The sequence below is a fragment of the Gasterosteus aculeatus genome, chromosome 11 (assembly GCF_964276395.1).
Source record: "Gasterosteus aculeatus chromosome 11, fGasAcu3.hap1.1, whole genome shotgun sequence".
Classification (NCBI taxonomy): domain Eukaryota; kingdom Metazoa; phylum Chordata; class Actinopteri; order Perciformes; family Gasterosteidae; genus Gasterosteus; species Gasterosteus aculeatus.
The window spans coordinates 7,436,955-7,449,435 of NC_135699.1; the positions used below are offsets into that span (position 1 = coordinate 7,436,955).

Below are 12,481 nucleotides of genomic sequence, written 5' to 3' on the forward strand. Positions count from 1 at the left end.
GGGCTTCAGATCAGACTGAGTCACACGTTTTCTGAAAAAGGCAGAAACTGACAAGCGGTTACATCATGTGTAAATTTACAAAACACACAATTTAACACAATTAAACTACTTTTAAGGACATTTGACATGTGCACTCTTCAGGTGGCCCATGTGTGTGTGTATTCCTGTGTGCATGTTGTGACTGTAGCTGAGCCTGGGTTTGTCCATGTGGAACTATATCTAGTGTTGTATGGAACCGCTCCCAGTGGCTGTGGTTACTCCTGCTGGGCAGTTCCCCAGTTGAGTCTGTGGTGGAATGTGAACCAGGCAAATTTGGGCTGGTTTTCCTGCCTCGTCTAAAGTTAGCACGCTTGAGGCAGACTGATGTTTGAATAGTAGTGCAAAAACTGGACTGGTCTGTTTTTTTGTGGTTAAAAAAATGAATAGGCCCAAGTGGGCCTATGCAGCGCAGTGGGTGTTGTGTGCCTTTTCTACATTGTGAAACCTGGCGTTCAAAAAAATATGTAGTATAATAATAACAGTGGAGAGAGAGAGAGAGAGAGGGCACACAACGCACAACTACCACGTGTGAGAGGCAACTATCCAAGGGAATAAAATTACTGAATACTGCAATAGGCACTTATGAGGGGATGAATAGTGCCTGAACTCTGACTGAAATGTTGCCAATATGCTTACAATGTGTAACTCATTTGATGCTTTGTGGCATATTCACTAAAGGCTTTAGTGGAGTGATGCATCAGGTTCATTAGTAACAATTCAGGGTTGTATATATTTATTTTAAGTATTCCGAATATTTGTCCAAAGAACAATATGCATATATGATTGCATGCAGAAAAGCAGATGTTTTCCCTCATCCTGCAACAGATGTACTTTTAAATAACTCATTAACCATTCATACCATTCTCTTACATTGCTCCATGAAGTACCACTTACATTTGAACGTTGACCAAATTTTAATAGAATTTTAAATATATATAGATTAAACTGCCCTTCAGAATGTAGATCCGCACATGCAACCACAGGCGTTGTTTTTTTGGCCTCACACACAACCTCATTCACAGAGTGAGAAGGAGTCCCTCTTTCACACACGATTCCCGACCATCCGGCACACATTAACAGCTGCTCCCTAGTGGCTCCATGTTGGAGCTGTGAGAATATATCCGACTGAGAACAAGCAAAGAAGTCAGGGGTGAGGAACAGAGACACGCGCTGTGTGTGTGAGGGAGAGGGGGGGGGGGGGGGGTTGTTGCTACTACTTGTCGGAGGAGGGAAACTGCAAACTCAAACTGTCTCAGGGGAGCTGATGGATAAAGCCCCAGCTGGAGTCAGTTGACCTGGGGCAGTCAGTGATGGCGGCGGGCTTAAGGTATCGACTCTATTGATCCAATACGTATGTCCAGAGTGAACGTATATACATGTTTATGGAGAGGATCCCATGACAAGATTATTCTGCAACTAATGAGTGAGTTACAATCAGTCTAAGGTTCATCTCTTAACAATTTAGATGAAAGGACATTTTTTCTGAGGCTCCAAACATATAAAGCATGAAGCACAGCTCAGTGTGTGTTTGTGTTGTAGTGGGTGTCTGTGTTATCTGAAAGAAGCCGCAAAACATTCTGGGATGAAATGATGCCTAAAATTGTTAACCTAATTAATGTTTTCCATCAAGGAGTACCGTTATTTTTTTCAATGTATAATTGAAGCGTTGACACTACATGTGCATGTTTGTTTAGTTGTACACAAGTGGCCCTTTTCTCTTCATTAGTTTCTCAACCTTTCTCATCCATTTCATCTTCTACCACACCTTTTCTGTCTGATGTGTGTACTAACCTGCACAGCCGTACCCTACGTGTGCGAGAGCGTCCACACTCGGCTACGCAAACACACGCTTCAAATACGGCTTCGGAGATCGGATCAGTGTGATGTTGTATAAATTACCTGCGGTGAGGCACATGGCCACACGTGTGCGCGAGCAAACTCCCTTTCTGTGTGCTGCCAAAGAACTGCTGCAAACAAAGATTAGAGAAAACACATCAATTTGTCTGCCACTGCTTTTTAGTCTCTCTCGGTCCACGCTTTTAACTCCGGCCAGCCGCATTGTGGCAGGAACTAACCCAATAAGCACAGGACTGATTCCTGCATAATTACTCTCATTAGAGAACCGTAGTCCCGGACTTGAAATAATCAACACCGAGACCCTGGACACAAAGACACGGAGCTTCAAAGACCTCGGGCACGTTCTGTAGCTGCAGCGACGATGACAGTAATGATACTTTGATGACGCCAATTATACAAGTGTCTTTATGCTCTCATCACAAATCCCTCACTCTCTCCTGAGGTCTCTCTGCCATTGCTGACCTTATGCAGTGGTTTATTTTTAGGAAGATGTAGATTCTTATCCACCTTAAGTATGTCAGACAAAGCAGAATTTCAAATCTTTAGCCAAGGTGCTTTTTCTCAAACTACATTTTTTGGTTTCTGCAGGTATATTGTGTATACACAATACGTGTGTCTTTCATTTTTTTATTGGTTGCGTTTGTTTGTACTGCCAAGGTTGGTCCATGTGTTACTGGCAGCAGTGCATATATTTATTCATCTCAAGATGCCTCTGTTTATTTCTGCATATTCCCTGAGTATCCTCACTCCTTAGAGAATCCAAGGTCAACTTAGTCGTCACTGTTTACCTGTATGGGACGAGTATTCGTATTGCCTGATCATGTGACCAGCGTCCCAGTGAGTTTAACCTCGACGTCCCCCTCTTATCGGCGTCTTTTAGGAGCTGCTAACACGCGTGGGGCGTTTGCACGGGTCCATCTGGAGGCCAGCCCCTCCTTGCACCGGCAAGAACCACCCGTGGCCCGGGTGGATGGGTGGTGGTGGTGGTGGTGGTGATGGGTGGTGGTGCTCCTTGCCGCGGTGGGTCTGTGGTCAGAGCTGGGGAAAGTATTTCAGGATCAGTGAGCAGCAAACACAAGATCATAAATATAGTTTTTATTGCAGAGCTGCTATCCCGGCTGAGCTTGGATCTTTCACCAAGATCCCAGTAGTGATTGATGGCTCCCATGTGCCGGGGGGAGGAGGGTGCGCGGCTTGGGCGGAGGGGCGCATCAGACGACGGAAACAGAGGACACGGCCGGTGCCCCCCTCCCCGCCCCCCCCGACCACCTGACAATCCCCTGCCCTGTGTCGGCCTCCACATCTCTGTGTGCAGACACAGCGTGGGCACTTGTCTCACACGCCTTCTAACTGGAGTCGGATGAGGCTTGAAAGTTTCTGCAGGCTACTCGGTTCAAACGCGCGCACACGCTGCGTCCAGCAGGTGGATTCACGGCCACTGGACACAGACGCTGCTGATCCCGTCGACTCTTCAGGGGCCAGACACTTCAGGGGAAAGTGAAGTGTTGGTTTTTAGAAATATCCTCAGGACACACATTTATGTCCCCCTCCGACAACTCTGCTTTACGAGTAATGTAAAAATAAATAAAGAAAAGACATATAATAGTGCAAGGTGGTCTTAAATATTTGCGTATAATCTATTTTTGCAACCCTTTAGTCCTAAAGGCTCCACATCAGATTCATATGAGTGGTACATAAATCATTCATAACTAAATGACTAAGCAGCAATTGAAGCTACAAAAACATATGATATGATTTAACACTCAAAATGTCTCCTAAACGGTTTGATGAGCCTTCTGTTGTCGTGACTTGATCCCGTTTGATGATCAGTGACAAGCAAACGACCATGTGTCATCTGATTCTCATTACAATGTTACTGAATGGATGTGATTGCTGCACACACTTGACAACACCTTTTGTTTTTTCTTCCAGTGATTCCGTAGAAGAGGAGAATATAGGGCAGAAATCTCAAAAGGGAAAAAAATAGACAGGGAGAGCTGTTGGAATCTATTTAAAATAAAAATAAATTATTAACAAAGTGTGTTGGTGCAAGGTGAAGGGGGACAGAGGAGGGCAATATGCTCTGTGTGGTATTTTCTACGGGTCTTGATTGAAGGTTTTTGTTTTGACAACCATGCTAATTTTGGGCCCAGTGGGTTGGCAGGAGCATGTGTGGCTTGTGTGGTTAAGGACCACAGAGATTTTTTTTTTTTTTAATTTGGTGCCAAGCATCGTTTCTTAAAGAGTTAAAAAAAATATCTGATGGGGCCTCTTGAGTGCTCCCAGATTGGGAGCGTGAATAGCAGCTTTCATGGAGGCTGCATGCCCTAATGTGTTTTTGAGGCGTGTGTGTGCCATTTTTCATGCATATAGGTATGTATGCATCATAGACTCCACTTTACTGCGTGTGTGTGTGTGGTGTAGTGGGGGACCGTTTGGATGTTTACATAAATAAAAAGGCAGAAAGCCTGCAGCAGAAAGGCACAGCGGGGGATTTTTTCTGCATTTTTTTTTTCCAATGGTGATGTCTTAATCTTTCAGTCGTTGTGGAGGTACCTTTTCATTCATTTATACAGTAGCTGCATGTCTCTCCTGTCAAGGCTTCTTCTCCACAAGAGAGTCTTCCACGGAAAACAGGTTCAATCAGATGCTCCTTTTTAAAAGAAATGTCGCTTGGCTTGTTTGTCTCTTTTGACGCAACAGCCCCCCCCCCCCCCCCCCCTCCCCTGCACATCCAGATACCCTGGTAGTTGCGCAGTGTTCCAGCTTCAGCTCCACTACCCAATTGACAAAAATATTCAGAGCACTTACATAAGGGCATGTACCCCCCAGTTGTTTTCCTGTTGGCCAATCTGATTCAGGCGCCGCTGAGCTGAGGTCCTCCCAAGATGCAGCACGGTTGCTGCAGGATTTAGACGGTCCAGGGGGGCTCAGGCAGCAAGCAGGCATGCCGTCATCACGTGTGAAGCAGCTTGTCAGAGGGGCCCCACCGGCCCTCAGAGAGCCACACAGCGGCACTCTGTCTCCCCCAAGTGGTGCGTCATCGCACCCCACGGTGCCCGTGGACCTCCCGTCGTACAGTGATCATGGACACGTTTGTGGCCAGTGTGTCTTTTTTTTCTGGCGTCTTCCTCTTTCAGTTGTGCGTGTGTGTGTGTGTGTGTGTGTGTGTGTGTGTGTAGACTGTGCAGGTGTCACTGCAGACAAGCATGACGGACAGCAATGAGGTCAGATTCCACTCACTCCCCCGCAAAGCTTTGGAAATCAGGGGTATTTTTTCTCACGCGTCCTCGGCGGCTATCAGGTTTTAACCGGCTGGCTTTATATGCTGGCTAAGCCAGGTCATGCCAGGAGAATGACACCTCCATCCACAAGAGGAAAGCCACACAGCCTTGCACTGTTTCATGCTTCAATGCCGAGTCGTTTCAGAAAGGGGGAGAACGTCTGACAAGTTTAAACAAAGCTGCTGAGTAAGGAGAGCTACGATGCTATGAGTTGAACTAGTCTTTCCTCACTGGTTCCCTCCTTTTTCCCCCCTGTCCTCTTCCTCTATCACAGGTATGAAACGTCCGTTCAGCCTCTCCGCTGTGCCGGACAGCGAGCCGGACAGGAGGGGCTTTGGTGCCGGGCCGCAGATGGACTGCGAGCCTCGCCGCGACACCCTCGGCGAAGGTGCAGTGCCAGAGGAGCAGTCACCAGGGAGCGCCCTGCCTTCTGCGCTCTGCAGACCCAAGCGGGAGAGAAAGCAAAGGAGCTACACGCTATGTGAGGTTTGCAACATCCAACTCAACTCGGCCGCACAGGCCCAGATCCACTACAACGGCAAATCCCACCAGAAAAGACTCAAGCAGATCAGCAATGGCAAAGGGCCAAGTGACGCAGGTACGCCGGAAGCGACCCTTGACTGATCACAATGTTTGCTTATTGCTGCAAAATCCAATCTAAATGCAGAATATTTGATACCGTGCTGTGCCTATAGATTTTGTAATGCTGTCCCAATGGGGGCAGTCACAGAATCCCAAAGGCTGCCCCCCCCCCCCCCCCCCCCCCGTTTCTCTCACATTCATCAGAAGTTAAACAAACGCAGTAAACGCAGTTTTAATGAAATCTGTTCAGACAACGCTTTGGGCTAAAGAAACACCCTCACTGGAGTTGAGCAGAGCTGAGTGAGACACTAATTAAGTGTTGGTTTTGATTGATGGATGTGTTTCTGGGAGTGATGCGGACGGAGTCAAGTCGGTCATTTTGGTCATTCAGGTCACCTTTATTAGGACTTCACTTTGGCTCGTTCACACTCCCAGCCTCTCTTTTTGCTCCTTCTTCAGCCTTGGTCAGGTAAAGAAGCTAGACGGAGACACAATAGCAGAGGGAAACAATTTGGAAACTCAATCCAAGCTCACATTGACATGTGAGTGTAGCTTTAGCAGCAACAAGTTGACTGAGACCTCTCGGCGGATTGTGCCTCGTGCCGCGCGGCAGGTGTCTGTAACCAATCACATGGCCCCCACTGCCCAGAACCAACATTGCTTTGCAGATGATTTCTTCTGATGCATGTATGCTTCTATCTGTGTCTGACATCTATTTCCATGAAAGCGCTTTAACAGTGTTTGAACTAGCCCTGCACGGAAAAAGGCATTTGGGAACATCAGGATGTAAAATCCTTCAAAGCAAGTGAAATAATCTCGTCCCAGCGGTGCGTCTCTGCGGTTAAATGTCAAGCTCTGAAAAGACATTTCTAAGGCGGCACTGAACTAATGCTAAAGGCAGTGGGGATTTCCAATGGTTACATTTTTGAGATAGCCAGGGAAATCCATGTGGGGTCAATAAACCCTTCAGCAAGGCACTTCACTGCACAAAATGTAGAGCTTTTCCATGAAGCTCACAGTATTTATTTTGTAAAATGTCTTGTTGTAGCATCCTAAGAGAGCAACAAATGAATCAGTGAGATAGAAATGGATAAAGCCATTAAGGGCTTTTTTTAAAGAACTGAAATTCCCTGAAGCTGTATTCTAAGAAATGCAGTTGGAAGAGTTATTTGTGAAACCCACTGCAGCCCTACGTTAAGAGTTGCACAACAGAACAGTTGTCCTCCAAATAATTTCTTCTAATGCTTATGAAAATAATGACTAACCTATTTGGAGAACATTGCTTGCCTGGAATTGATTATGAGTCTGTAGAAGAAAGACGTTTCTTGCATTTAAATCATTTTGTTGTCAATTATTGCAGGTTTTTAATAGAAAGTGTTGTGTTTTGTGTTTCATTATTTCTAATGAGCACTTTTCTTAGTGTCCCTCTACTAACGGCCTTGTTGGGAAGTGATTATATTACAAAGACAGTGGCCTACATAGTTAACCCAGAGAAAGGCTAAAAGTGAAGGTTTTACAGTCAACAAGCTGTGTTCATGTCCTTTATATTTACGTGTGTATGCACCAGGTAGTTTGTAGGAATTAAGTGGCTCTGAGCCTCTTTTTGGGTGTATGTTCTTTTTTTCAAGAGACTGATGAGATATTGCTGTTCTAGTACTAAATTAAGAACCCTGTAATTCACTTTGTTTGAGCTCAGTGTGCAGACGATACCTTTTCAACATGCTGATGTATGAATGTCATATACCAAACATACATGCATCAACTAGGCAGTAATGTTAAGGGGCATTCAGTTGCTTATGACTCATCCTGTGATCGCTTAATCTGGGTTTTGTTTCTTTCTCCATGAGTATGAAGTATTGATCTCCATGCAGCACCTTCATTTGTTCAAGCAACTTCATGACTGTGAATCAGATGCTTATTTTAATTGCGATTAATTTGGCAATGGAAAAACAAAAGCATATGGTCCACGATCACAGTATGTCATTGACAGCGGTTTTCAAAAAAAATGTATGATATGATTGCAAAGCAAATATAGGACGAAACAGAGTACATTTAAACATTTTTGTCAATGTAGGCATGTGTCCATTTTTAGAAATTCATTCTGAAAAGGCAAATGTTGACAGAAAACCTTTGACTGTAATGTGCTTTCAGATTTATCTCCATCAGTGTGGTCAAAGCCTGGCATCAGCACATATGCTTACACTGAGCTGAAAATTGGGTGTTAGTGGTTGTGTAAAAAGTGCTTAGGTCTTACTTTTGGCAAGGAGATCTTCGCCAAAGTGAGTCGAGTATTGCTCAGGGTTTTGTGTGCTTATGGAACGTTACGGACAAGCGTCTATTTTGCATGTGAATGGGCGTTCGCATGGCCGCATGGGTATTTTGTGCATGGGTAAATACATGCATAACACAGACAGATATTGTATTCACGAGACATAGAAATATGCATTCATCCATTCACACGCAAATACTGTACAAACACACACAACCGTACAGCATGTCAGGTCCTGGCATGGTTGGTTTTAATCAGATCTCATCAGCGCCGTGTGCCTGATTCAGCATGTTTGGTTGTGCAGCAGTGGCCGCGGCGCGGAGATGGAGCTGTCCGCCATGGTCGAATCAGTGAATGTACCATTTTAATGCAATTTAAACTCCCTCATCTTTAAATCCACCTTTTTCTTCTGAAAGGGATTCCCAGTGGTGTGAGGATGGCACTTTGTTTAGCTCGTGTCACCCACATGCTCTCTCTTTCTATTTGGATCACAAACTAATCTTCCAGTATCCAATGCTGCTTTTCCAGGTGCTTACTGTAGCTGCAGCATAGCGTCAAGCATGGAACAAACTTCATGGATTTCATAATATACCAGAAACTCAGTCAGTCACACACGCAGGCTATGTGTTGTAAAAATTCCCCCTTTTTGGAACCCTGCTGTATATAAAGGTCTGTGAGAACGTGTTTGTGCGTTGTGTGTGTTTATGTGTGGCGCAGAGAGCTGAACTGATGTGTTGTGCAGATTCTCTCTGACATGCAGTCACAATCACGCAGCCTTATCTCTCCTCACCTTCTGCTGACTCCCTCAGGCAAGCAGCCCTGCTGTGTCCTCCGCTCCACCACTGCTTCTCTGCTGTGTGTGTGTGAGTGTTTGTGTACCTACGCGTACATGCTGCATGTCTGGTTCAGATATTTTTAGGATTCTTAAACGCTGCAGAGTCTGTAACTTTTGCGGTGGATACATCCACGCGTGCCTTCGTGTTCAGCCTGCATACGTACAGTAAGGCATCAAGACTTTGGCTTTGGCTCTTTTGTAGGTTTTTTAGGTTCCTTGAACAAAATGTATAACATTCGTACCACTAATCAATCTGTATGTGTGTGTGTGTCTGTGTCTGTGCATGTGTGTGTCACTCCCAGTGCATCGTCTCCATGTCGGCGTGCATTTGCTTCCCGCTCTGCTTCGCTGAGCTGACGGTGGGTTCAGGCCTTCTTCTCCTTCCTGCCTCCCTTTATTTCTCTCCCTTCCTCCGCATCTCTGCTTCCTTCTGGCATGAATGCTGGACGGATAACCAGCCGCACTGAAAGAAGAATGTGCCGCTGATTAAAGGATTTCATCCTAATATGATGGGGAGTGATATTCAGAGGCGCTCGCTGATGAATCAGGACTGAGGAAATAAATCTAGATGTTTGGTAAGTTTAGGTGTTAATTTATGCTTGTATTTCAGTGTAATTTTACGAGTGAGATTCACTCTGTTGGTGTAGTTCCCAATCATGCACAATTTTTAAAATGATATGAATTACATTTCCCTTTTTAAGGGAATGTTAAGGTGTGACCAATACAACTCAGCTGGAGCCTATTTCCTGAAAATACAATCAGGCTACAGAAAACACAAACACAAACAGATCCACAAGATGTTTCATGTTTAATTTGTGTCCATCCCAATGCTTGCAATATATCAGTGCCATGTTTTGAACATTAGCAAAAACTAGCGTTGAATGTATTTTTTATCATTTAATTTGTGTTTATTGTGTTTAAATCAATTGCATCATTTGCACTCACTATTAAAAAAACCAAAAACTGTCCAACACGGGCGTTTTACAAGGAGGAAAATTGAAAACAGAAATTAAGTTACGTGTTGTTCTTTTATAATGAAAATGCTCTCCAGTGGAATATCTAAGACCCATGTACGTATCTGATACACACACGCCTTCAAAATACTTGTATTCATCATTTTAATTCATATCCCTCCCCTCAAGAGGCTGTATCTGTGACGGCTAAATGTTTTCGTCTGCTTTCGCATTCACATCGGCAGTCCCGCGGCCCTGACACACTGGCGCGCACTCTTTCTTGCAAGCAAACGCATGTGGCTCAGTTCTGCGTTGCTATAAATAATCCTGATGATGAAACGACGGTGGGTTGGGAGAGGGAAGGGGAGAAGGGACGGACGGCAGCCTGGCCGTGGCCTGATATGACCCCGTATGTTTGCTTGTCATGTGTTAGTGGTCTTTGGCTTGGTGAGGAGGAATGAACGTGTCATCTGTGGACGTGTTTGCTGTGAGACACAGAACATTTGCGCGAGTTTGTCTCTATCTTCCCGTTTGGTTTGTGCATATTTATTTTCCTGTGCGTTGGTGTATGTTTGTGCAACGTGAGCCCCGTCTTCATGGTCCCCGTTTGACTCCATCTCTCTGGCTCTGTTTTAATAAAGCGTGAGGAATCGGATTAAAGGCAAGGATTATCTGCCTGAATACATTTGTGCATCTGCGTTTTATTTTTGTGCTGCCTTGCCATTTTCCAATTTTCTCCCCCAGCGGAAGGAAATTACTTTCCCCTCCTTTGGACATACATGTGCATATGTTGACCGCATGTGGTGTGTGTGTAACGAGCATCCTTATCTTAATCTTTGTATATCATTGAGTGTTTTCTGCCTCAGGCTGGTCTTTTTGATGTTTTCATTCAAAATATATGTATGTATGCATAAATTAGCAAAGCACTGAGAATTACAAAATACGCTTAATATATGCTGTACGTAAACACTTACAGTAAATTAAAATCCTATTGACCATACTCTCAAATTCCGTTAGAGAATTTGAGTAATTCTGTACCTCAGTGTCTTTCCCTGGTAAATCTCAGTAAACGCTACGTGACTGTGGGGTCCTGCACTTTGTTCTCAACCCCCCCCCACCTCCGATCCCACCTCTCTGCTCTCCTTCGCTCCCCCTCCTCTCTGCTCGCCGCCGGATGCGCCCCCACCATGTGACGGTAGTTCAAACTCTGGAGAAAGGTCGGCAGGCATCCGACAAACGGGGCGCGAGATACGCGAGGAGCCGCGCTCATAAGGCCACGGGGGGGGGAGGGAGGAGGGGGACGAGGGGGGTGCTCATCCCTCTGATGTCGGTGTTTACCCGGGTTCTGACAGGTCGCCCGTCTCTGTCCGTGGATAAGGCCAAACAAATCTCAATATGAGCCCTTATCTCGCCCCGTCTGAAGCCCGTCTGCTAAATGAATCGAAATGTTTGCCGGTTTGCTAAATGTCACAAAAAAGTAGCGGTCAGCCTCACCAGTGTTGTGTCAATTCGGTGACTTTAGCACGACCCCCGTCTTTCCCGTGCTCATTCACCGGGGCCTTTGTTCCCCCGTTTTCAAGCTGCATATAGAGTTTTACTCATTTGGTCTGTTTATTGGCACAAAAGATACAACACACACACACGCACACACACACTGAGGCTTGGTAGGTATGTTGTGTATTAGATACAGAGACAACAAAGGTTCAATGTGACCTGATGAGCCTCCCTCTCTGTCTTTGTCTCTTGGCCAATTTCACCCTTTTTCCCCCAGTTGTTGCTCACCGTAAAAAAGACTCATGAAAGGCTTTCTTTCAGGGCAGAGACGAGTCCTTTTAACCCCCCCGCCCCTCCACCCCACCTCCACCTCAGCCATCCTCGGAGTCTCATCATTACAGGCCTTTTAGAAGGCCGAAATTACAGCTGAGTGACTTATTACCAGCTGTATCCAGGGACGGGGATGGAGGTTAGAGAGGGAGAAGGTAGGCAGGAATTAAGGGGAGATAGAGAGTGATGAACCATATGAGGGAGAGAAACAAGGAAGATGAAAGTTCTGAGGGGAAGGATCACGATGAGGAGATGGAGAGACGGGGTAAAGATTAGAAAGGATATTGAGAGGCTGGCTTGAATAGAGTGGGCGGTGTGTGTGTGTGTGTGTGTGTAAAAAGTAGCACAACGCTCTCTCACCAAGGCTACACACACACGATACACCATATGGCTCCAGGAAGTTTTCGATGCCTCATTGTTTCCGAAAGCTTCCAAACACCTCCAGTCCTTCACATCCAATGACTCGCCAACGTAAGCAATGCACTATGGGAGGCCAGAACCGGCTCTGCACGCGCTGAATTATTCTATTTTTCTCTACCGGCAGCTTTGGGATGTGAATTAGATCTCATGTCATTAGAGCGCTTGTTTCATATTGTGTTACTAGAAACAGACACAAAGTCGTCCTACAGAGTCACAGCGTTCTTTAGCGTGTGGACCTCAGGAGACCCCCTCTGGGTCGTAAACAAAACTGAGGCAGAAAAGCTTTAGTAAACAGATGTAAACCAGGTGAAATGGGATGCAACTGAAAGTAGGAGGGGGAAACGCATGGTGCACCAGCAAAGACAGAAATAAACTCCTCGCTGGTGTTGATGCGCGTGGCCCACACCCACAGAGGAAA

At 45.5% G+C, this 12,481-nt stretch overlaps 1 protein-coding gene across 2 annotated transcripts in view; it reads left to right on the forward strand.

Annotated features, from left to right (window-relative positions):
* Positions 1 to 12,481, forward strand: part of znf385c (zinc finger protein 385C) — a 98,762-nt gene that overhangs the window by 24,744 nt on the left and 61,537 nt on the right. For both annotated transcript variants that reach the window (XM_040191985.2, XM_078083559.1), the window contains exon 2: positions 5,455 to 5,778. In XM_040191985.2, coding sequence (XP_040047919.2) covers positions 5,457 to 5,778 — 322 coding nt within the window. In that variant the 5' untranslated portion in view covers positions 5,455 to 5,456. The remainder of the gene's footprint in view (positions 1 to 5,454; positions 5,779 to 12,481) is intronic.